The sequence below is a fragment of the Haemaphysalis longicornis genome, unplaced genomic scaffold (genome assembly GCF_048455015.1).
Source record: "Haemaphysalis longicornis isolate Haplotype H1 unplaced genomic scaffold, Haemaphysalis longicornis Haplotype H1 scaffold_2, whole genome shotgun sequence".
In the NCBI taxonomy this organism is placed as follows: domain Eukaryota; kingdom Metazoa; phylum Arthropoda; class Arachnida; order Ixodida; family Ixodidae; genus Haemaphysalis; species Haemaphysalis longicornis.
In genome coordinates, this window is record NW_027526295.1 from 4,352,727 (window position 1) to 4,377,731 (window position 25,005).

The 25,005-nt window shown below is 49.0% G+C and overlaps 1 protein-coding gene across 3 annotated transcripts in view; it reads left to right on the forward strand.

The window, feature by feature from the left end:
- The first annotated feature begins 8,722 nt into the window (after window positions 1-8,722).
- Window positions 8,723-25,005, forward strand: part of LOC144168696 (uncharacterized) — a 175,076-nt gene continuing 158,793 nt past the window's right edge. For 2 of the 3 annotated variants that reach the window (XM_077697635.1, XM_077697634.1), the window contains exons 1-3: window positions 8,723-8,872; window positions 12,792-12,854; window positions 21,514-21,570. In XM_077697635.1, coding sequence (XP_077553761.1) covers window positions 8,870-8,872; window positions 12,792-12,854; window positions 21,514-21,570 — 123 coding nt within the window. In that variant the 5' untranslated portion in view covers window positions 8,723-8,869. The remainder of the gene's footprint in view (window positions 8,873-12,791; window positions 12,855-21,513; window positions 21,571-25,005) is intronic. The other variant, XM_077697636.1, reaches the window with a different exon arrangement.

Here is a 25,005-nt window from a genome sequence, read left to right on the forward strand (position 1 = left end):
AAACGCCAACAATCGCTATCGGGGAACACGGTTCTGCGCCCTTCTTGGCCGCGGCTACGGGCGTCGGCGACGGCAGCAGCATACCACCGCCGTCACCTCCGAATACGTCCGGCACAAGTGAATTTTATTGTCGCCTCGTTTAGACCTGATACTGGCACAGTGAGAGGTGTGTTTCGTTTTGCAGCGCGGACAACGAATGCGGCCTCGTTTCGAATGTATATACGTCGTAGAAAAATATTTTTCGGGGATGTGATTACCCAATACCTAATAACTTGTGCCTTTTATAAGAATATAAGCCACGCGAAAATGTTAAGTATATTCCAAGGCTCTGCGTCGCAATAGATGGGCACTCATGCCTTATAGAAAAACCAAGAAAAGTTAATTAAACCAGGAAAAAATAAATGGTCTGCAAGACCGGAAAAAACAGAACAGCTAGTACGGAATGAAAAAAAAAACCCAGTGCAGCTTCTGAACTGCTAAAGACGCTCGTCTAAACTTAAGCCGGGTAGGACTCACGAGACCAACTAGTGCGCGAAATGTACTGTTATTTCGCGAGACATGGGGAGGGGGAAGGAGGGGGACGCTTAACTATCGTTGTGTACGAATGCGGAGCGAAATAAAAGAATGAACCTTTTAGTAATCACACACACACAACCTACGCGTTCACCTTACTCTAGTTTTTATACTTTAACCAGTGATCACTCGGCGGACGCATTTTTTGTAGCGTACAAGTTCACAATTGATAAAAGGCGCCGTTAGAAGAGTGGGATATCTGGCAAGGCCATCTGATTTCCGTTTGTGCTAGATTCTGAAGGCTCCCTGCGTCGTATGACTATGCTTCGAAGAAACGTTTAGTCGCGGATGCGCATTACTCTAGAAGACCATCTCCGCGCTGCTCGGGGAGGATATATTTGTAGGATGTATGAATGTTTGCGGGCGCTGAGCTCACGACAAGACGCCCCAGCATTAATTGTTTTGTCGTACGCTGACCCCGGGTATAATTTTTAATTATCCATCGTACTTCTTTCGTAGAATGTCCGTGAAATTTATGTCCAGGGTAGTGATCAATATCCGAGGTATGATATTGGCAAGCATAAATGGCGTGCTGTCAGGCATGAGTGCTCCGCTAGGTTATATAAGCGCACAAAACTGATTTACATCGTAGTGTACAGCCATAGCATGGCCATCTGGGGAAACTATGCTTATGGAGACACTGTTAGTAAATTTCAGGGCAGTGGAATCACAATCATATCCATATGCATATCCCGGTTTCGCGACGCCGACCTGTGGCGCACACCTGGCGCTTGCACAGACCGAATGCACCAGACTAGGATCGCATCAGACATTGATTGATCGTAGGGTTTAGCGCGCCAACGCAACGCAGGCGATGAGGCGCGCCGTAGTGGAGGGCTCCGGATTAATTTTGGCCACCTGGGGATCTTTAACGTGCGCCGAAATCTCGAACACACGGGCGTTTTTGCTTTTCGCCTCCATCAGAAAAGCGGCCGCCGCGGCCGGGAATCGAACCCGCGACCTCGTGCTCAACAGCGCAACGCCTTGGCCACTGAGCCACCTCGGCGGGTGATCGCGTCACCCGCCGAGGTTTTACACTCTCGTAAATGTGCCGCATTTGTGAACAGAGTGGCTGTTTCACATACATATGCATTTCCAACGCGTACAAACGGTAAATGTTAGTCGTGAACGGTCCCAGAAAGCACCGGTGACAGCACCGGTCACTCCCGCCGGTCACTCCCGCACCGGTCACTCCCGCTGCACCGGTCACTCCCACTGCAGCTTTCGAAACGGGCCGCTAGGGGGATTTCAGTGCTGCTTTACCTAAGGGCACTAAGGGGCCTGAGCTTTACCCAACGTTTATAGATACTTTTTCAGTTTCGGAACTGCGCCTCCCCACGGCCGCTCGATGGAAACCTAGTTTCCATCGAGCGGCCGTGGCCTCCCAATGCGGGCGCGACTTTACACTAGGCGCTGAGAGGGCGCTCCGGTCGCGAGTTGCGCTGTGTCGGCGGCTCCGGCGGCAGCCTTGACGGCGTGCGCGGCCGGTCCGCTGGGCTCAAAGTTGCGGCCGCGGTGTAGTTGCGTGTCCGCTCGACGAGTTTCTTCTTTTCGCTTTCGTTTGTCTTCACCCTTGCGCGAGAAATTTCCCTTTTCAGTGCATTCGGTTTGGGATGCTATTGAACAGTGCGGCCGCGGGTGAAAGTATTTCGTGACTCCCTCAACATACTGTGTTTTCTTCCATGTGCTGGGCTTGGTGCCATGCCGGCTTGCTTAATTCGCAGTCGGCTGTACGAGATTTTCCAGCCCACTTTAGCAGTGATGCTTGTGAGGAGGCTGGGAACATGCCATTTACAAAATGTACAACTGTGAGGAGGAGGACGGGATGTACAGTCAAACTAGAGCACTGCACGGGCCGGAATTTATAGGCCCAGCCCGACCCGGCCCGGTAGAGACACGCCCGGGCCCGGCCCGGGCCCGACAAGTTTTTAAAACGGGAGCCCGAGCCCGGCCCGAGCCCGACAAATTTTTAAAATGTGAGCCCGAGCCCGGCCCGAGCCCGACAAAAATTTAAAATATCAGCCCGAGCCCGACCCGAGTCCGGTAGAATTTAAATGAAATAAGTACGTGCCCGCCAGACTTTCTAAGTATCAGCCCGAGTCCAAAAGGCTACATAAACATGAGCCCGAAAACGTTTGCTGTTTTTAACCTAAAAGCGTAAGCATAAAGCGACTACATAAAGCAATGAATGGGAAATACTGTGATCACAATAATATAATTAGGATTTTGTTAGTGTTGACTCAACAGACTAAGACGTACATTTACTGCTGGAATATTTGATAGAATTTTGCTTTTACTATCTGTTGCTAAAGGAACTCGGAGATTGCGCCACGGGTTCAATTCGGGTCCATAAACGAACGTGCCTGAAATTTGAGCAGATGACGTGTCCGCGCTTTCATGACTTCATTTCTGTCTTTCCCTTCAGTGATGAAGGCAGCCTTATTTTGTCTGCGTTTGTTTTCTTTTCTGCCTTGAATCGTGGTTTTAAAACTTTTTATCTGAAACATTGGCTCTGCTTCGAAAATTGGTCCCCGAAACTATGCACGGTTGTGACTACCGCCCATACGAAAACATGTGGGCGTCCCGCGTTCCTACTTTCGGCAAAAGAATGGGGATGTGCGGACCTTGAAGGCAGCAGCTGATGGCAACAAATCTGGTCTCCCTTGCCTCGGCATTTTTGGGTGACAGCTTGCTTTCCGAAGTGGAGGAACCGCTTGAGTAGGGTTTGGTTTCGCCCTCCACGGACCCGTAGCATCCCGACGACGCTGCGGCCGCGCATGTGCGCTTTGACTGACCCATTTATTTTGTTCGACGACGACTTCGAGCCAGCCCGCAACCACCGGGGGGGTTCCGGCAACCGTTCGAGACAAAGCGACGACGCGGGCCGCACGACCCTTCGTGGAACTTCTGTGAGGCGCACCCCGGCGACCGAATCTTTAGGGCTCCCAGCCTCAGGGGATGTGTTTGTGTTGTTTTGTGAATGACTGCTTCTCCCCGCGTCCCCATCCTGTACACAGCAGTGTATTCGACGTGTGCACTCAAAATAAAGAGCTGTACTCCCATTCTTCAGTCTCCCGCTTCTTGTGGAGGCCCAGGCGCTTGGAATGCAGGGCCACGCATCGTGACCGAGTAGCCGCTTGCTACCACGGAGGTGGCAACAGTAGACAGTGCGAAGTCAATGTCACCTTTGTTCTGTTTGTTTTATTTGAAAAAGCAGAAATAAAAGACAGTCATGTTGTATTGTGTGTCTGGAGTGCCCTCGTCTGGCCTGCTCTCTCCCACTATGCTGCCCAGACTACTGTATTATAATTGATGTGAAGGCTTTCTGAGCGGAATCGTCTATTTATCATGTTTTTTAACGGCGCCATAGTGACATTGCACTTCGCGTTTTTGATTCTTTTCACTTAACAAGCCTAAATGTCAATGGGAAAACTTCTTGCTATCAACAATTTAGAATTAGCGTCACACCACTGCCGTGCCTCAGGCACTGCTCGGGCCGGCTCGGGCCGGCAAGGCCCGAAACATTTTTCGTTCAAGTCCGAGCCCGGCCCGGGCCCGAGAAAATGTGTGCTACCCGGCCCGGGCCCGGCCCGCGGGCCGGGCCGGGCTCGGGCTTTCGGGCCGGCCCGGGCCCGTGCAGTGCACTAAGTCAAACCCGGTTATAGCGAACTGTAATATGCTCCCAGATTAGTTCGATATATCCAATAATTCGATATATCCGAACTCGTCTAAAACGAATTTTTCGTTAAGAGTTCGCAATACGCGGGACTTCCCCCCTGCCATTCTCACATAACGAAACGAACACATTAAAGGGACCCTGCAACACTTGCCATCGACTACTTGTACTGTATTTTGGGATAAAGTATATATTCCCAGAAATCTCCTCCCGCAAGAATTATGAAAATCCGTTCACAATTAACGAAACTACGCGCGATGAGAAATCACGCATAATCGTTCCCTCTCAACTCGAGCGCGGACAAGGCGACGAAAGCTGCGCGCTCTCTCCCGGAGAGGGGGGCGGCTCGCGGCGTTCTCTTCGGCGGCCTTCGATACCGGGTAGTTTTCTCCTTTTCTCCGCAACGCGGAGGGGCCTATTTCCGGTCTGGTGCCACAAAAAAGCAGGCATGGGTGCCTGCTCGCAAGTGCGCGCTCGGGCTGGTAGGGCGTTTTTGAAGCAATAAACGTTTGTAGTCGAGTGGTCCCGTTGAAAGGGAAGTATTGAGCTCATCACTCAAACTCCGCGCGCACTCAAAACACAAAATAAACGGCAAAACTGTGCCTACAGGTTCAGGCATAGAAGAGGTTCGTACACAGCGATGACGACGACGGAAATGGGAGAATCTAGCCGCGAAGTTGACCAGTGACAGCCGATCGGGCAGCCATGGCCTATGTGACGTCCCTTAGGCCATGCATAATGAGGACAACTGAAGAGAGAGCGGTTTGTTTTTTCGCGTCTTTCACATCGATTTGCGCGCTTACCGCTTCACGTGCACGTGTAATATTTGCCTCAGGTATTCCTGGCAGTATAATCTAAACGTCGCGCAGGTTTACTTGTACTGATCAAAGAGTGTTGCAGGGTACCTTTAAGTATGCTATTACCTTACACAAAACAATCCATTTATTGCATGCATTAAAAGCTACTCTCCGCCTTAACTGCCTACTTTACAAGAAAGGGGTGATTTTTTGTTTTCGCATTCGTTTTGGCGGCACACGAGACATCGTTTGCACCAGTTCAAGTACGTGTCCTTCAATATCGAAGCAATATTGGCGGAGAACATCGGCTGCCAATAGCGCTTCATAAAGCATTGGAAGGCTTTGCGATGTGACATCCTCAGTCTCTTCGGTGCTTTCAGCAGCACCAGCTGCCATGACATCAGCGACGGTGTGTGCGCTCGAGGGGCTCACACTGACAGGAACATCGTCGTCAACACCCAGGAAATTCTCTGCGGACACTGCTTTGGGACAGCATCTGGAACGTTGGCGAGCTCTTCGTGCAGTTCGCCGCTGATGCCGTCTGTGTCCGGACTCGCTGGCTGGATGGGCTCCGTCGTGAATTCCGTGCGTCGGAAACAGTTACGGAAGGTGTCGGGAGTCACGTCGGTCTATGCGAGGCTCAACATCTCAATCATGACCAATCAGCACCCCAGTCGCCGCTCCGAGACAACGCATTTCAGTGGCAATTGTAGGCGCGCCGAGTTCGATATATCCGATGTGAACTTCGTTGTAAGGAATATGCTTCGCACGCATTTTCTTAACATATTTGCTTTTCTCCGATATATAGCGTAATTCGCTCTACCCGGGTTCGTTATAATCGGGTTTGACTATATATAGCTCCTCATGCTAAAGAACTATTATTAAAACAAAACAGACTAGTGAACAAAAACACAAATTCTTAATGCTAACAATATAACCAGAAAACATGCAATTCAAATCTCAATACAAAACTTCCCAATTTATCCAGGATTTCGGGTTAGCTTTAACCGACGGAAAAATTTGATTTCTTTGAAACTACAAAAGATACGCGGATGTTTTTCATAAAGAAAGCATGCAATTGCTGCGCACGGCTATCAGGAAATATCATTCGTGCTGCAACGAATTTGCGCGATTGGCATGGCAAGCGAAATCGTGTGCCCACTTGACAGCTACTGCTTCGTAAAAATTCATTTAAAATGCTCTCGTTCTTATTGGTATTTTAGCCCCCCGCTGAAAATCCCTGGGCGTACGTACATCTTCTTGCATAATAGGCCCGGTTCAAATTAATCGCGAACTGAAATAGCGCGGCAACAACGTTGAGCAACTTCCGAGAACAGTTATTTCTTTTCGAGCACACAGCGAGAGCTGGTCACAACCCGAGATGTCGTGGCGGAACGCTACGGGAGGGCCGGCATTTGCATGAGGGCGAAGGAGTTCAACAGGGAAAAAAATAACGTGACCACCAACAACCTTACGTAACGTTTTACGTCACGTAGTTTTGTTATATTTTTCTGCCATTTTTTTTTCTCTCTCTCGCGCGCTGCGTTTGCACGGCGTTGCACGCGCGCTCCGGCAAGTCGACGTTCTCATGTGGTGCTGATTATTCTTCTCCGTGCCTGTTCAAGCGCACCGAGCTTTTCTTGCGCGCTGACATCCTGGCGCTCACATGCGGTTATGCTTTCCTTCCGAGTGTGGGTGGGCGCACACATCTGGGGCGGTATTCTCGAGTTTTGTCCCTTTTGCGTCCCTTTCAGAAGTGTCCCTTTTGGCGAGCCCTAATTGGCTAAAAGCAAACAACAGGAAGTTACGTAACGCAAGTGCGGCAAACCTACTGCCAAAGCCCACTGCTTAACCGAAAGTACGTCACGATGAAAGGGACGCAAAAGGGACGTTTTCAAAAGGGACAGTTACGAGAAATACCGCCCCTGATAATTGTGTACATACATGGAAGCAAACTGCTACAATAAACAGAAGGCAATAAAAAAAAATGTTGCCCCTTGTAGTGGTTATCCTGAGTCCACTCCTCCAGAAGAGCATATACGCGTGCTCCAGTAGGCTGAGTAATTGCGTTTCTCCACAAGTTTCTTCCTTTCGTTTGCGTTGTTTTTTACCCCTGTGCGCGAACCTTGCCCTTTCAGTGCGTTCAGTTTGTGAGACTATTAAACAGTGCCGCTTTCATCGAGGATTTCGTTGACTCCGTCAATACGTCTTTGATGAGCCTGGCTTCCCGAAATGCCAACGTGCTCCGCACCTGGCTGTACGAGCCAGGTGCGGAGAGAATTAAGCAACACCCAGAAGCGTCACTTTTTAGCGCCGCCATCGGATCCATATTTCCCCGCGTGGTCAAAGAGCTAAGCAAAACGCGCAAGGTATGTGGACTTCATTTTCTTGAAAAGGACGTTGCAAAGACGTATAGGTATCATTAACGTAAAGTCGTCGAGATCGACCGGGCTTACGCGTGAAGGAAGGTGCAGTTTCCGTTAACTTTCCCAGCAACTTGTTGAGGAAGCAGACTCGGCGGCGATCTCCGAAAAAGAGAAAGGCAGCGTCTGCGCACGAGCTAGGTGATTACAAAAGGAGAGCACTTGCCCATGGAGCGTCAAGAGCTGAGTTGTCCAACCATGAGGCGCCTGTTCCCCTGCAGTGCACCTATTTTGCTCAGATAGTCGAGAATACTGCGGCAATACGGCTCCCAGCCAACTGGAGAACGGCAGCACTCGAAAAAGAACCGAGGAAGCATCGGCAAATTATTTTTTACGTGGCCGGAATGAAAGCGGGGTCCTACACTGAAGAGCGTTGTTGTGAGGGACGATATTACCTATGTTGTCCGCGAAACAGAAAGCTGCTACAACAGTCGTGTGAGGAAATATCATACGTGATGCAATAAATTTGCGCAATTGACATGGAAAGATGTCCACGCTTGAGCGCCACTGCTACGTTCATTTAAAACGCTGTCGTTCTTGATATTTTAGCCACCGCTTCAAATCCCTTGCATAATACCGTCCGTTTCAAATAGATCTCGAACTGCAACGGCCGCAACAAAATGATGAAACGTCCGCGAACAGTTATTTCTTTTGCAGTACGCAGCCAGAAGTGGCGAGGACCGGAGAGGCCGAGCGGAACGCTCCCCGCTAGCAGACGACGCTCGCTTTCCTAGCGCATTGATTGCCTTGATTGATTGATTGTTGGGTTTCACGCGCCGACGCAACGCAGGCGATGAGGCGCGCCGTAGTGGAGGGCTCCGGATTAATTTTGACCACCTGGGGATCTTTAACGTGCGCCGAAATCTCGTGCACACGGGCGTTTTCCTCATCGCCTCGTTTTTCTTTTCGCCTCCATCCTCCATACTTTCCTAGCGCAACTCGCAACCGCAGCGCCGCGGTGGCGAGAGTCGCGGCCGGCCGCCTTCTTTCCATGGCCGCGGCGGGGAGATACGGAACTGAAAAAGTATCTATAAACTCTATGGTTGGATTTACTCAATGTTTTTAGCTGTTTTTAGCTAATCTAAAAACGTTGGCTTTACCCATAGAGTTTCTCAATATGAGAAACTCTATGGCTTTACCCACCTAAATTTTTACCTCCGGCAAGATGGCGGTGCCCTACTTCACTTGTTGATTGCCCCCTCTTCTACGTCACGTTGTCGTTGCTCGCAGTCTATGCTTTGTTAACAGTTAAAAGTTGAATACGGGCGCCGACGCGCCTGCAACCGCTGCAACTGTTATAATATTTCGTGGTGCTGCAGCTCTGTGTCAGGCTCTTTCTGGGCAGTGGCAAGTCGTGTGCAGTGTTTGTGAAGAGCCCGTGTGCGCCGTGAAGCTATGCCATGGTAAGGGGAGCCTGAACCACCCTGCGCGACGGCGCTCAGCGTCGTCTGTGTCACACGGCAAGCTGCACCGCTAATTTTGCCATATTGCGCGGAAGTGACCCAACCTGCCGTGCTCCTTTGGTTTCCCGTGATTCTAGAAAGCACTGGAGGGCCACACAGCCGTTGCCGTTCTTTTAAACTGCAACAGCGGCTAATCGGGAACGCGCAACAGGTGCCTCACGCGCTGTCAACTGCATTGCGTGCGTGTGGCGTTACATCGGCGGATTATGGTGGCGTTCTTGTACACCAGAGCGGATTGTGTGGCTGCCTCAAATGGTTATCGCTGGGTAAAGCAGGCGTGGTTGCAGTGCACGAGTGCTAAAATGGACTGTCCGGATGTTTAGGCGCGGTCAGATGTAAATTAATTTGCAGCCGTTCACTGTGGTTTGTCTCACAGCTTGAATGACATGCATCTGTGAACGTCACCTCTTGTAATCGGAATCACTATTGTCCTGTTTACCGTTTCAACATATTCTCGGATTTTGGGAGGGCATTCCGGGCCGCTACACAGTTTAGGTAAGATATTAACTGTAGGAATTTGGCGCAAGAGATATAGAAGGGGCCATCCAGATAAAATACAGTAGACTCGATAAACGGAACTTCAAGGTACCGGAAAAGTTAGTTCCGTTTAACAGGAGTTCCGTTTACTGAGAGAGATGTTCTAAGGTGCAAATTTATGTGCGTACACACTTCTAAGGGCATTTAATGGAACTCTAACCACTGGAAAGTGGCTGTAGCTGATAGTTTTCAGAAAGCAAGGACACTACAAGAAGCGTAGGCACAGCATTCACAAAGTTGATTTGGCAACAATGAGTCGCTGTGCACTACAAAATGCGTCAAATATTTTTGTTTGAGTCCTTGCAACTGCATCTTTGCGGAGGCTAGAGGCCACAACTTCGTGAGTGCTTACGAGCCACCGAATTTAGAAGACGGCAACATGGTAATGAAGGACGAATAGCACAACGATGGCACGAACGAGGCAACAGGAGGTGAGCCCTGTAGCCTCGGCGTCTAGAATCGAGACCGAACGACTGGAACAAGAACTGCGATGTTGCATTCGTTGCGCTAACACGGCTAACCAGTTACGAGACGAGGCTTACGAGGTCAGCAAGGCTAAAAAGGCATGGAGGAAGAAAAAAAAAAACGAACGAAACAGCCGGAACCGTAAAAAGCTGATTCTCATGCCAGTGGATTTCACAAGAAGTTCCATTTCTGGTTCCGTTTACACGGTGATGTGGAAATTTTAGTTTCGATTACGAGAGTTTTTTTACGTTATCTGAATACAAAACCAATCAACTAACAGGCTACTGTTCCGTTTAAGCGGCAATTCCGTTTATCGAAATTCTACTGTACATGTTTGTTTTACCCGAACAATTTGGTGTTGTATAGTTCCCCCAGCGCTTGTCCGGCAGCTAACAATTCTTGCACTGACGTCAGCATAGCCGCCATGTTTGTGATCCACCAGGATGGCTTAGGCAGCACACTTATCCTAAAAAAAGCTGAAGTCGGTCATAAGAAAGGGTTGTGATGATGTCATGTGCGGGCTAAGGAATTAATCAGTTTAAGATGAAATTGGGATTGTCCCGCCAAATTGTGTGTTTCATGATGTTTGTGATGACGTAACAAGGACAGGTCTTCAACTGACCGTTAGCATGCCGTCTTGTCTGCAGCAGACTGGGAATGTCTTGTTACCATCAGCTCTCCTAGCTGGCGCCACCATACTATGCAGCACCGCTGCCCGCCCTCACTTTGTTTCTGACTATGTTTGCACCTGCCTTGTCTTTGTTAAGGCCGGTAGTACTCGTTTCACGAAACATGGGTATGCCCGACAAACAGGGTCACGTAAGACAATGTCGCTTACGCTAACCAGCCAGCGAGACAACCCCAAAGCGCTGGACTGCTGTATAGCTATAACAAGCATAGTGCGCGGAGTACCAACAGCAGTGCGCACTGGTACCTCTTTGTTTACTTGCACTTTCGTAATCACAGTTGTTTACCCCACCATTCTTAAGGCTATAAAATAAATATCCATTACATTTAATGGAAAATAGCTCATTCTGCAAGCTTATAGGGCCTGCCTAACTTGCGCTTGCTTTTGCCGGCCTCAGCTGCCAATAATAGGTCATACGTTCTAGTGTGGCAAATGAGCTATTCCCTTTGGCCATTCCCTTTTTTCCTAATTATATAGCTTATTTGAGCGAAGTTTACATTAAAATTGGTGTCAGTATGATTGTAATGAGTCAATCTTTGGAATCAACCAAACTTGCGTTTTGTCTGCATGGCTCCTTTAAAAAAGCTTGCTGTTCACGATTCCTAGAAAAAAAAAAAAGCGAAATAGACACAAAACATACGAATGCTCACTCTCAACTTTGTTTATTTGAAGAAAACACATCGAACAGCCTAGCAGTCTGTAAAAGGCCCATAACTGCCACCTCATTTCAATGCAAACACAGCGGCAGGTCGCATACAAAATTATCACCTTCCTTTTCAATAAGATGTGCCTCTATGATTGTGCATGAGGCCTGGTCTCGGCTTCTAGCCACAATCTTTATCTCTTGAAAGACTGGCTAGTGTCCGTACGTATTACAAGGTGAAGGCAAGTGGGCTGTATTGCTATTTTTCGTGACAGGTTGCACGGTCGTTGAGGCGTCTTCCAGTTTGGCCTTACCACAGTACACTGTACTTCTGCCGACTGTGCAGTTGGAGTGGTTCCGCTGACATGCAGTACGGCATATGCTGGCCGTACTAAAAGATGCCTCGACAACCGTGCAACCTGTCATGAAAAATAGCAATACGGCCCACTTGCCTGCACCTTGTAGTACCTGGGGTATCATGGATTGAAGGCAGGTCAGTTGGTGCATAACTGAGTTACCAAACAGCGCTGGAAACAAACAGAAAGGACACACAGACACTGTGCTTGCAGAAAGGACACAGCGCTGTGTCTGTGCACCATGTATGTAGTCTCGTTTCCCGCGTTGTTTTGTAAGTCAGACCTGTGGTATGTTGTGTTGGCATTCAACGTTTTATCATACGCACTCAGGCGCTGTGCATTCTGTTGGGGTCTCCCTTGACAATATGTCTCACATTAGCACGCGGTACACCTTGCAGTAAGAGCTTGCACCATTCTGGTGAACGTGGGAAGAGCAGGACTGGAGCTCTCGTCCTCTGCCTGCTCGGTGGCTGTGTTCCAGCGCACTGTCTTCGTGACGGACACTGAAAGGACCACCTTGAGAGCTTTTTTCCGGCGCCAAGAATGGGTTTTGCCGTAAAAGTGCTGGGGCAGAGCCGAATTGTGGCTACACGAGCCTGCCGCTGACAATGACGGTCCGGTGGCAGGGTGTAGTGAGCAGCACAACACTTGAAAGGCATGGTCGCTTGCTCTTGGCGCTCTGGGTTTAAAGTGTTAAGAAACCACGTGCACTAATAATAATTTCACAGACTGCTCCACATTGTCGAAATTGAGGATTTTTTGCCTTGGTTCTCTTGTTGAAAAGTTGATTTTGTTACCTTAACTAATTTACCAGCCAAAATATAAGATTGGGTGAGATGAAATATGCTTCCCGGGATAATTGTTTAGTATTTTATTGCTGTAAAGTAACCATTCCCAATTTTGAGACTTGATGCAAGTTATATAAAAAAAAAAACTTCTAGGTGTGGAAATGTGTGCAGTTACACCAAAACGATGACTGCCACACATTGGCAGCTGGGAGAAGGTAAGCCAACAGATGTGTGGGCCAAAGGGCTGAGGTGCAGCGATGGCAGAGGGGTATCAGCACGAGGGTGTGGCACTGGGAGTAGCGTTTGGGCGAAGGTGTCTGCCGCCAGCCTGCCTGCGGCCGGCCCGTAAGCGTGGCCTTGAGGAGTTCCCCTCTGCGTGCAGGGCCCGGGGCCTGGGCGCAGCAGCGACAGCGAGGAGCTCTACAGCTCGGCTGAAGAGGACACGGTGCGTCTGCGTCCTTGCCTCTGGCATGCTTATTCCACTCAGCTTGCTGCCTGTCCCTGTTCTACTCGGTGGGCTCCTTCTATGCTCTGCTGTCTGGGGCAGGGCTCAGCGTGCACTTGCTTGCTACGCAGTGAATGTGCACGATTGCAGGGATAGAAAACAGGGAAGGGGGCAAAACACTGGCACGTGGGTGAGTGGGAAAAGCATCACTGCCTGTGGGGCAGCCACTCCACTAGCTGGGTGCTGCCACGAGTTCATAGCGGGCACACAGAGTCTCTCCGTTGGCAGCGTTCGAGGCAAAGGATGGAGTCATAGCAAACTGTAAGGATGCACTCATAAATTGCAATTGCTCTCACCCCTTGTTGCAACCTTACGGGACACTAAAAGGACAGTAGTCGTGGCATTCTGACAGCGCAAGGTTTCTTTCCACGTATCTTGTTCTCGCTTAAATCATCACTGCAATTTTTGCCACACTTTTTCATGTGCTCCCTATCACTCATGAGTCGTGCCTCTTGAATGATGCCCTTGTCTGCACTGTCGCCTAATTGCCCAGGTGTCTCATGTCACTGATCCACCCGGGCGTGTGCGTGGCCACACATTTGCTTTGTGCCTGCCCTGTCCAGTTGCACAGTGCCAGTGCATAGGTGCTTGCGGAAGTGAAATTCTTGCAAGCAGCTTCTAGTTGCGTGTCTGTGATGTAACCAGTGGGGCACTGCCCCTTTGTAGTGCATGTCACACTGGCTTCCAATGTCTACAGGAGACCAGCAAAGCTAACGTGAGATAGGCAAAAGAAAGACAAATTCTAGTAATTAATTTCGAGGCAATAAGGATGGGAGGCAAATTTTCGGAGCACAAGATTGCAGAATGAGAGAAGCAGACAAGTCTGTGCTTGTCTGTATTCACATTTTGGAGAAGAAAAGTAATCAAAACTACAATGTAAGAGTATAAAGAAAAAAAAAAAAACACAGACACCTAGTACAACCGGTGTGTGTGTGTTAACGAGGGCGTCGCTGAGGTAGGGCAAGTGAGTCTCCTTGAGCCCTTTATTTCACACTCTTCTCATCATGTGTAAGGTCTGCTCACACGGCTGTGCTTCACAGCTTGCTGTACTCCACTGTCACTTTGCGTGTGGAGACCCAGAATTTTTATGAAGGGCTCGCGTTGTATGTTTTGGTTTCCGCGGGTGTTTTGTATGGTTGGGGGGCTTTGATTGGAGATTGTGCAGTACCAACTGTTTATTTATTTATTTATTCACATACCTACATTTCGCCCGGGGGGTAAGAACACATTTTCACACACGAAATGCGCCAACAAAGTGAAAGGTATAAAGAATAACAAGGAACAGGGAAACAAATAACAGACAGTAGGGGGGTAAAAACCTATTTTCATACACGAAATGCGCCAACAAAATGAAAGATACAAAGAATAACAAGGAAATGGGAGACAAATAACAGACAAAAATTAACAAATGACAGCATGAAAAGTAGCATAAAAAGTAACACTGCCCAGCATTCAAAGTAACACAAGTATGCGGAAACGTATGCATTAACTAACGTATAAAAGAGAACAAGTATGCAAAAACAGAAATGCACGCTAGGAAGAATAGCGTTCAAATTTTAGCATTCAAGATGACTGCGTAAAGCCACCAGGAATTCATTGTCGCTTGCAACTAGGATGATGTCCTGGGGAAGCTGGTTCCAGGATCTTATAGTGCGGGGGAAAAATGAGTTCATAAAAGCAGTTGTATGAGCGGGTATTTCTCTTATCTTGAGCGTGTGGTCAAGCCGATGGGAGACATGTGGGCAGCACCAGGTAAGCATCTTTGTTCAGTGGTGTTTGGTTTGAGTATACGTCTCTTAGAGAAGCCATACAAAAAAAGGCCTGACGCGATGCAAGCGCAGGCCAGCCAAGAGAATCTTTTATCCGAGTAATGCTGCTTGGAAATGCATAACTCTGCTTAACAAAACGAACAGCGCGGTTCTGTATGGCCTCGAGACTATCTATCAGATTTTGCGTGAAGGGGTCCCAAACCGTACAACCGTATTCGAGAATAGGACGGATATTTGTGCTATATAGAAGTTCCCTTACAGCCTGCGGAGCCTGCTTAAAATTTCTCCCAATGAAGTTAAGCGTGCGGGCTGCCTTTGTGGTTATTGATTCTATGTGTTGATTCCATGTTAGGTCGCAAGAAAATGTGACCCCTAAATATTTAGCGTGGGTTACCTGAGGGATAGCTTCGTTAAGCAGATTATATTTTAAACATTCACTGTGCCGCTACTTTTCTTTGTGTACTGCTATCATTCCTGTTTTTTGTCAGTTTCTTATTTTTTCTTTCTGTTTTCTCACACTTGTTTGACTGTTTTCAGAAATATATACCAATTTACCATGCGGATTGATGCTTTTTTTATGTAATTAATCCCTGCCCACCTGCTTGGTCTTCGGACTGCAGTATGTCTTAAATAAATAAAATAAATAAAATAAACAACTCTCTTTGGGGCTCCTCCAGAACGGATGCCCGAGGTCGCCTGATAGAGAAATTTCTTACATCTTCAGGAGCATGCCTTTTCAACAAAAAGCAGCCTACATACCATAACTTAGGACATAATACATACTCACATCTCGACTTGGCTATTGGTTCTGCAATTCTCTTTCCATGTGTTGAGTGGGGCGTGGGCACTGACCCATACTGTAGTGACCATTTCCCCACTTCCCTAACATATATAGGTAAAGGCCCATGCAGTCCATCTTCCCATAACAGGTTTAATGAATCAAAAGCAGACTGGAGTATATTCACAGAAACATCTAAACTACACCACACAACCATTGAACACCTACACGTGGAGGAAGCATCCCAACTCACCACGGCGCACATCCACGACGCATCCGAAAAGTCCATTCCCCACGCCTCCAGCGCTCCGCGCAACCAAAGGAGGCCGTGGTGGAATGAAGACTGTAGGCGGGCGCGAGAGGCCCAGAACAAGGCGTGGGGTGTCCTTCGCCGGTACCCCACGTCAGATAATTTAATTTCTTTTAAACGGGCAAAGGCTTTTGGGAAGCGAGTGCGTCGTGAGGCGAAAAGGGAGAGTTGGCGCACCTTCCTCACTTCCATCAACTCATACACTGACACGCGAAAAGTATGGACACGAATACGTAAACTAAAAGGACAACAGACACACAGCCTGCCCCTGGTTAGTACAACAGGGGACACACTGGAAGACCAGGCTAACACACTCGCACAACACTTCCAACATGTGTCCAGTTCAGCGCACTACACCAACACTTTCATAAAACACAAAACATCCTGTGAGAAGAAGTCCTTGCGAGACAGTAATAAGTCGACGCCATCTTATAACACCCCCTTCTCACTGCATGAGCTGAAGATCGCACTTAGTACATGTAAACCTTCAGCTCCAGGCGCAGACAACATTACATACACTATGATTCAACACTTGCACACAGACACACTTGAAACTCTCCTTCACCTCTACAACAAAATATTTCTTTCGGGGCACCTCCCAAGGTCATGGAGGGAGGCCATCGTAGTGGCCTTTCTGAAAGAGGGGAAGGACCCTTCCTCTCCCGCAAGTTATCGTCCCATCGCCCTCACAAGCTGCCTGTGTAAGCTGTTCGAGAAGATGATCAATAGGAGACTCATGTACTTCTTAGAGTACAATGGTCTTCTCGACAGCTGCCAGGCTGGCTTCAGGGCTGGGAGATCCACCAACGATCAACTGGTTGCGTTGGAATCGTATGTAAAAGATGCCTTTATCCATAATCAGTTTTGCATAACAGTCTTCTTCGATATCGAAAAGGCCTATGACACTGCCTGGTGGTACGGCATCTTGAGTGACCTCAAGTCGTTTGGTGTCTCCGGCAACATGCTGAACACCCTCGCTTGCTACATGTCGGAAAGGACCTTTCGAGTGAGGGTTGGTAGTGCACTTTCCAATGTATACGTGCAGGAAAATGGCGTTCCTGAAGGCGGTGTCCTGAGCTGCACACTATTCATTGTTAAGATGAACTCGCTCCGGAAGGCATTGCCACCAACCATTTCCAGTTCTGTATATGTAGATGACGTCCAAATATCTTTTAAGTCCTGTAACTTTTCAGTTTGTGAACGCCAAGTCCAGCTTGAAGTGAACCAACTTGCTGGCTGGGCGAACACAAACGGTTTTAAACTGAACCATGGAAAAAGTACTTGTGTTGTGTTCTCTCGCAAGCGCGGGATTAACGCAGACCCTGAGATTACCCTTCATCGCGCTTCTATCCCTCTAAAAAAGGAGCACAAGTTTTTAGGTGTCATATTTGATGAAAAACTCACGTTCATTCCACACATCAAACAACTTAAACATAAATGCCTGAAAACACTAAACATTCTCAAAGTCCTCTCCCACCAGTCCTATGGTGCAGACAAAGAACTCCTTCTTCGCGTCTTTACCGCCTTAGTCGGGTCTCGGCTAGACTACGGTAGTGTTGTGTATGGGTCGGCATCAAAAACAGCACTAAAAATGCTTGACCCAGTTCTCCATTTCGGCCTGCGCCTTGCGTGTGGTGCGTTCCGCACTAGCCCGGCGCAGAGTCTGTACGCTGAAAGTAACAAATGGTGCCTGGAACATCAACGAATGTACATAAATTTATTATATGCTTTTAAGGTCTCATCATTCTATAACCATCCTTTTAAACCTGTCCTCAACGATACATCTACAGCCCAGCTATTCTCAAATCGTCCATCTGTTCCTTTGCCCTACTCCCTGAGGGTGAGAGAGGAAGCTTCGGGTATTTCCGTTGGGTTTTTAGATGTCTGTACATCATCATCATTTTCTGATGTTATACCACCATGGCAACTGCAGCCTGTTTGTTGTGATGTTTCTTTTATGAAAATATATAAAAACAGGGTTCCGAGAGCTGCGATTCTGCAGCATTTCTTGTCGCTTCAGGATAAATATAAATGTGCTGAATTCTATAGCGATGCCTCGAAAACTTCAACTACATTGTCGTGCGCCGCTCATGGTCCCAATTTTATTGCTTGCAGAACCATGAGTGTACACACTACTATGTTCTCTGCAGAAGCATATGGCATTTTACTCATCGTTCAGCACATTCTTAAAAAACAAATTCCTAAGTCCGTCATCTTCACAGACTCTTTGAGCGTTGTGCGTGCATTGTCTTCACACAGACCCAGGAAAAACCATATTGTCAATCTTGTCTTTAATTTCATAATGTCTATATATGCAAATAATTTTCAACTAATCCTGTGCTGGGTTCCAGGCCATGCTGGAATCGCGGGGAATGAGACTGCAGATGAAATGGCCGCCACTGCTGCACTCGCAAACACAGTGGACATAACAACAATACCCTACACTGACCTCAAGCCACACATCCAACAACACCTTCGCAAAACATGGCAAGCCGACTGGAATACACAGACAGACAACAAGTTACACATAATAAAGCCACACTGAGGACAATACACTAGTGACTCACACAACAGATTCATCGAAGTTGCCCTAGCTAGATTACGGATAGGCCACACACACGCGACACACTCCCATCTGCTCACTGGATCTCCAAGACCCCTGTGTAGCAGGTGTGGGGAGGGCCTATCCGTACTTCACATCCTCATTACATGCAAAGCACTCCAGACAACAAGACGCAAGCACTTCCCTCAACTCTACAGACAACACATTCCACTACACCCAGCATTCTTTCTAGCGGATGATCCCGTGATTCCTGTGCAACGCACTCTTAAGTTTCTCAGTGACATCAAGTTTTTACATCTCATTTCCTATCACGCGTAGTTTTTTAAAGCCTTATTTCATGCCACACACCATCACAACCTGGCCTTTTACACCAGCCATCCTCACTGTCTTCTATTGATTTTACTTTTGTTCTTGCTTACTGACTTTAGTGTCTACGTTCTCACCTCTCATATTTAACCACTGTTTTGGCGCTCTTTGCCCCAGTTGGCCTTGCGTCATTAACATCCAACCATCATCATCATCATCAGCCTTTCTCACATCCTTAAATTCATACACGGACACCCACAAGGTATGGACCCGAATACGTAAACTAAAAGGACAACACACACATAGCCTGTCCCTGGTTAGCACGACAGGGGACACACTGGAAACACTTGCACAACACTTTCAACACGTGTCTAGTTCTGCACACTACACAAACGCTTTCATGCAACACAAAACATCTGCCGAAAAGAAGCCTATACGCGACAAGAACAAGTCAAAGTCTGCATACAACTCTGAATTTACACTCCATGAGCTGAAGATTGCTCTTGCCACTTGTAAGTCTTCAGCTCCAGGTGCAGACAACATTACTCACACTATGATTCAACTCCTACATGCTGACACCTTTGAGACACTCCTGCACCTATACAACCAAATATGGCTATTGGGGCACCTTCCAAGGCCTTGGAGGGAGGCCATAGTTGTGGCTTTTCTGAAAGAAGGGAAGGACCCTTCTTGTCCCGCAAGCTATAGACCCATAGCCCTGACAAGCTGCCTGTGCAAGCTCTTCGAGAAGATGATTAACCGGAGGCTCATGTACTTTCTTGAGTACAATGGTCTTCTCGAGAGCTGCCAGGCAGGCTTCTGGGCAGGGCGATCCACAAATGATCAGCTTGTTGCATTAGAACCGTACATTAAAGATGCCTTTATGCACAAACAGTATTGCATGACCGTATTTTTTGACATTGAAAAAGCGTATGATACGGCATGGCGTTACGGCATTCTTGCAGACTTAAAATCCTATGGTGTAACAGGTAATATGTTGAACACTCTTGATAGTTACTTGTCCAAACGAACATTTCATGTCAGAGTCGGGTCGGCACTGTCAAGAGTTCACATTCATGAAAATGGCGTGCCTCAAGGCGGAGTTTTGAGCTGCACGCTGTTTATTGTCAAGATGAATTCGCTTCGGAAAGCATTGCCCCCATCGATCTCCTGTTTAGTGTATGTGGATGATGTACAAATATCTTTTAAATCTTGCAACATATCCATATGTGAACGTCAAGTCCAGCTTGGGGTAGAGAAACTTTCTCGCTGGGCAGACGAAAATTGTTTCAAACTTAATCCCACGAAAAGTACCTGTGTCGTATTCTGAAATAAGTCTCAATGGTAACCCAATTCCTGTTAAAAAGGAACATAAGTTTTTGGGTGTGGTGATGGATGAAAAACTAACATTCACAGGCGGAACGACGACCCCCTACCACGCTTACAAACGTTTGCACAGACTCCAAAAAGGCATGTGACCTGCTTGCAAGCGGACTCCTCACCTTTTCATCGACACTGCCATTTCTAGCCACAGAAAAGGGCACATCAGAATTCACTGGGTGCCTGGGCACATGGGATCGGCGGGGAGTGAACGAGCAAAGCAACTGGCCCATGGAGTACACATGCGGGCACCCGCAAAGCATGACCAAATCGTGGAACGTGGCCCCACACACAATATCAAAGTGAGGCTGCACCTGCCTGAGCGACAGGAAGGGGCAGCCTTTGGGTGACCCTTGTTAGCCTCGCTTCAGCCCCTTTTGGAGGACTCGCCGTTTCCCAGCGGGGAGGCTAAGGGCCACCCGGGGGGCACTTGTGCAGGACTCCCCATGACCCTAGCCCCCAGGTGACTGGGTTACCAGGGCTCTTCACTTCCCCAAGCCGCTGACCAGAACACACAATAGGCCCCTTCCCCGCTCCTCACAACACTCCTCGGCCCCCCTGTGCGCCTGCGCAGCGTGGGTGTAGTGGTCGGTTGGGGAGCCAGTTCTGCGGAGCTCCCCGTCACTCTGCACCCTAGCCCCCTAGTAATGGGGTTACAAGGGCTCATCACTTCCCTCGGCTTGTCGATCAGCTCGCATTGCGGGCCCCTTCATGGCTCCGGTTACAGGGGTTCGCCACTCCTCCGGCCCCATGGTTCCATAAAACGAACGGTACGGCATGAGTGCAGTAGTCACTGTCCATCACTGACACCCTCCCACGCTGGAGTACAGGAATGCGTTTCTGCTGCTAGCGATTGAGCGATTCCCATTCTCCATGCTTCCACGCAGGAAACAAGAGAGTCGTAGTTACTCCAAACAGGCAAGTGCAAACCACCAATGTTGGCACGGTTACATCGCTTAAGACCACCAGCCCGCCCCCCCAGTTCAGATACTGCCATGCCACACTTAACCAAGAGCACATCCTGTTGGCATGCACGCACACCTCAGCGCTTGGAACACATGCTCCACGTACAACCACTACCAGGGGCCGAATTCTCCGGAATGGCTGGCGTCACTTTGAAGCAATGCAGCATTTGCGCAAACCAATGCGGCATTGCTTCAAAGTGATGCCTGTCGTTCTGGAGAATGCAGCCCCTGGTGACCATCATCTACAGTGCCATTAGCAGCCCTGCCTAACAGAACTGCTGCAGTTCTCCGTCTCCAAGTCATGGAAAAAAGAAGCAATAACATTTTCTTCCTTTCGCTCTCTCCACATCAGAGAACATGTTTTGTGGTTTCTGTCGGTTGTTCTTTGCACCATTCAAAAGTGCCCAGTGACTGTTCTGGGTTGCCACACGCACACGCCACATGCCCAGGAAAGTGTGCAGCTGTGCTTGTACGCTGTGATCAACTTGTGCGTGGGCAGTGACTGTTCCTTCCCTCGTGCACTTACAGGCGTGCACCGACCACCCGCCAGAAGGGGCCCTTGCTGAGCACCGGCAACATGGCCAGGTAGGTGGATCTGACTGGCATTTCTGGGCCCTTCTGGTTAGCCACATATTTGCTCTTGACGTAGTGCTAAGCAGGTGGAATTGAAGAGAGACATTCGTGGGGGGCTTTTGCTTGGTTCAGCAAGCTCGCAACAAGGGCATTGCTGTGTCCTCGTTCCCAGTGCTTCGGCAAGACGTTGTGTATGCCACTTTTATTTTGATCTTCCTGCCAGGAAAACACCTCTGTGCATAGCACCACATCTCAGGCTGAACACCTTGTTGTCCCATTGCAAAGGAAGGCAACGGCAGCACTTTTGTGCCTGAAAGATGGCGGGAAAGTCCAGCACCTCGGCAATGGGGCAAAAGGGAAAGGAGCACAAGCCTCCATTTGCAAAGCCATGGGGGGGGGGGGAGCAGAGAGTGGCCACCTGGCCAGGCTCAATTTCCACCAATTTCTGAATAAATTGGTGGCAGTAATTTTTATTGGGCAATGAGCTTTCTGCAATTTGAAAGGTGGCACTACCATTCATGTATTGCACATCACGTGGCGTGAAAAACTTGCAGCTACCTAAATATCTTTTTATGGGTGCAAGTTTTGTTGCATTATTGCCGGCATTCTTCTGCTCGCTGGTGTTTCGTGGAGATTATATTTCCAACAGCGCCACAAAACTTCATTCACGTTGTGGATGTTGTGGAAACCTGCAATACCGACTCTGCACACGGTCGGTGCCCCGAGACCCGCGCGGCTCTTCGACGACACCGTGGCCAGCTTGCGCCGCGGGGGGAATTGCTTGTGTCTTGTGAGATGGCGTTACTGCTGCTTAGAATCAAGGAGCTCAAGGGTTGGTTCGCCGGCAAGGAGGGACTTCGGCAGCAGTGCTGGGCGCAACCGGTAGGTTATGCCAAGCAGGGACAGCAGGGACGGCAGAGCGACCCGGTGACTTCCTCTCCAGCCTGGACCGAGCATTGTCCACGGGCAGCGCTCGAACAACGCAAGAAGACGGGAGCGCTTGGGGGGGTTTTGGGAATAAACCCCCCTGGAGGCTGCCGTCGGTTTCCTTTGTCTGCCTCCCAAGCCGGTGCCGTTGACATGGCAGCTGCGTGTGGGGGATCATCCGAGTCAGACCTACAACCATAACGTGCAGTTCGGAACAGCCCAATCACACGAAAAAGGACTCGCAACGTGTGATGCAGAAACAGGATAAAGGAATAGGAAAAATATTTGTTTTAGCCAGGAAACAAGTGTTCAAATACCTCATTGCATCCCACGTACAGGTAGAGGTGTGTTGTGATGGTGATGTGGCTATGCCTTGTGTTGTAGCGGGTGGCCACTGCGTGGAACCATGCCGCGTAGCCGAGAGAAAAGCTGTTCCTAACACAGACAAATCGGTGAGCGAACACTACTCGCAGCTCGCTCTGTTCCGCTCCGTGCTGCCGCCCTTGTTCCAGCTGTCCCTCTTCCGCAACGGCCGCAACGCCCCATGTCCACCCCCGCAGTGCCTCCAGCCTCTGAAAGCCCGAGAGCTGCTGACGGGGTCTGGCTCTGGGGGCAGGTGTAATCGTCGGGCATTCGAGGACGACCTGGTCTCCCCTGCCGCTCGGCAGGTGGTGCGAGTCGTGTCGAGCGCAGCAGTAAACTTCGCTCGCTACATACGTGTCCGCAGCACGCCGAGGCGGGCCAGAGCCGTGCGGCTCGCTGCCATGGTTGCCAGCATTCCCTTAGGAGGAAGGCGCCCTCGCAAGGAACCTCACTTTCAGCTGCATGCCTGATCTGCATGAAACTTACAGTGAACGCCTTTCCCGAAAATGCCTAGAAAGGAGAATTAACCGTGCCACATAAAGAGCTCAATGCTTCTGACACCCAAACGCTCAGAAAATCCAAACACCTTTCTGCACAAATCAACACTCTCCTTAATGTTCCCAGCGAAAATGGTTACCAGTGCAAGAGAAAGCCAACCCCTTCCCCACTATATGCAATTGTGCCATCGTTTGGCAAACACAGAACAACACACCTTCTCAAGAAACATAGCATGCAACCCTGGCCAGCGGGAACCTGGAGGACCAACGCAAGCTGGTCGACAGGGCCTGGACCAGGGCAAGCGCCACAGGGGCTCTGGAAAGAGGGCTCCTTCCCTCTGACCTTTCCCCCCTCTTCGTCAGTAAAGTTTATGATGGGGGCAGACCTAAAAATTCGGCCTTTTTACATTCTGGTACAGTGCCTAGAATATACTGGCTAGTGTGCCGACCGCGGCCTTCCTGGAGGCACCGCGAGCGATGAATGCCGTCGGCCGCCGCTTGGAGCGCTGTCAGGCGGGTGGGTGCTGTTGGGTGGGTGCGGGCCGCGCCGCGCAGCCTTCGGAACGCCGGCAAGAGGGCTGGTGCGTTTTTGCTTTTGTTCAGCCATAATCTCTTTTATTGAGGAGTTTATTGAGGAGGCTATGGTTCATCTATTCCAGACAGCAGCTATTATGACGGTAGCTGACTGCAAGTTTCATGGCTTGCTTTGAGCCCTCGGCTAGGGGTGGCATATTCAGCCATTGTTGCTGGCCAGAAAACGTTTATAAAGTTGAGCACAACTTCAATTTTCGAACACATATGTTCATTTATTCATACATTCATGTGAACAATGCAGAAAACAGATCGCACAACACGTGTTGCCTTTTTTAGCAAACGCAGGCACATGACGAATTACACAAAGAGCAGAGCACGCAGTCAATCAACATTTACTGGCAGCGCCGCATTTTAAGAAACTTTTGCCGTTACCTTTTACCCTCGTGCTCATTGGAGGCCCTTGACAAAAAACCGAAATCTCAACAGAACATAAAACCTTACAACGGTAGATAAAATTTCCTTTTCATGCTCTGGGCAGCCGAGCTGAGGGAACAACAGTGTCTGCAGCTCACTGGAAAATTCAAGCAAACTCGTCTCATGGAGCTTGTTCTTGCTAAAAAACATGGTAAATGCATCTTCCATGACCTTTACAGCAGTTGACAAGTTCTGACTAGGATACACGAGGTCCCCGTTGTCGAAATGGCTAGTAAAGTACGAAGCAGTGTCGGCACTTGCTTCAGCTTTGCTTACACGAAGGCAGCCTGCACACTGTGGACAACAGTTCTTTGCAATTATCTTTCTTGCCACATAGCCTGTGTAGCAGATCAAAGCACTGTTGCTCTTTTTCTCTCTGTACGACGCATGGTCACCGCTAGACACAAGAGCTTGAACTACATCATCAGCTTCACCGACATTCCTGTGGTCAAGCTCATCCATTTTGTCTAAAAGGGACGTTCTCGTCATTTCACGTGGTCAAGCTCATCCATTTTGTCTAAAAGGGACGTTCTCGTCATTTCACGGAGCTCATTTGGAATCAGCAGTGCCTTGATCACGTCCGGGGCACAGTTTCCTCCTCTAGGTGTCTTCGCTAGGTTGTAGAATGCAAGACCGTGGTCAGGAACTGCGA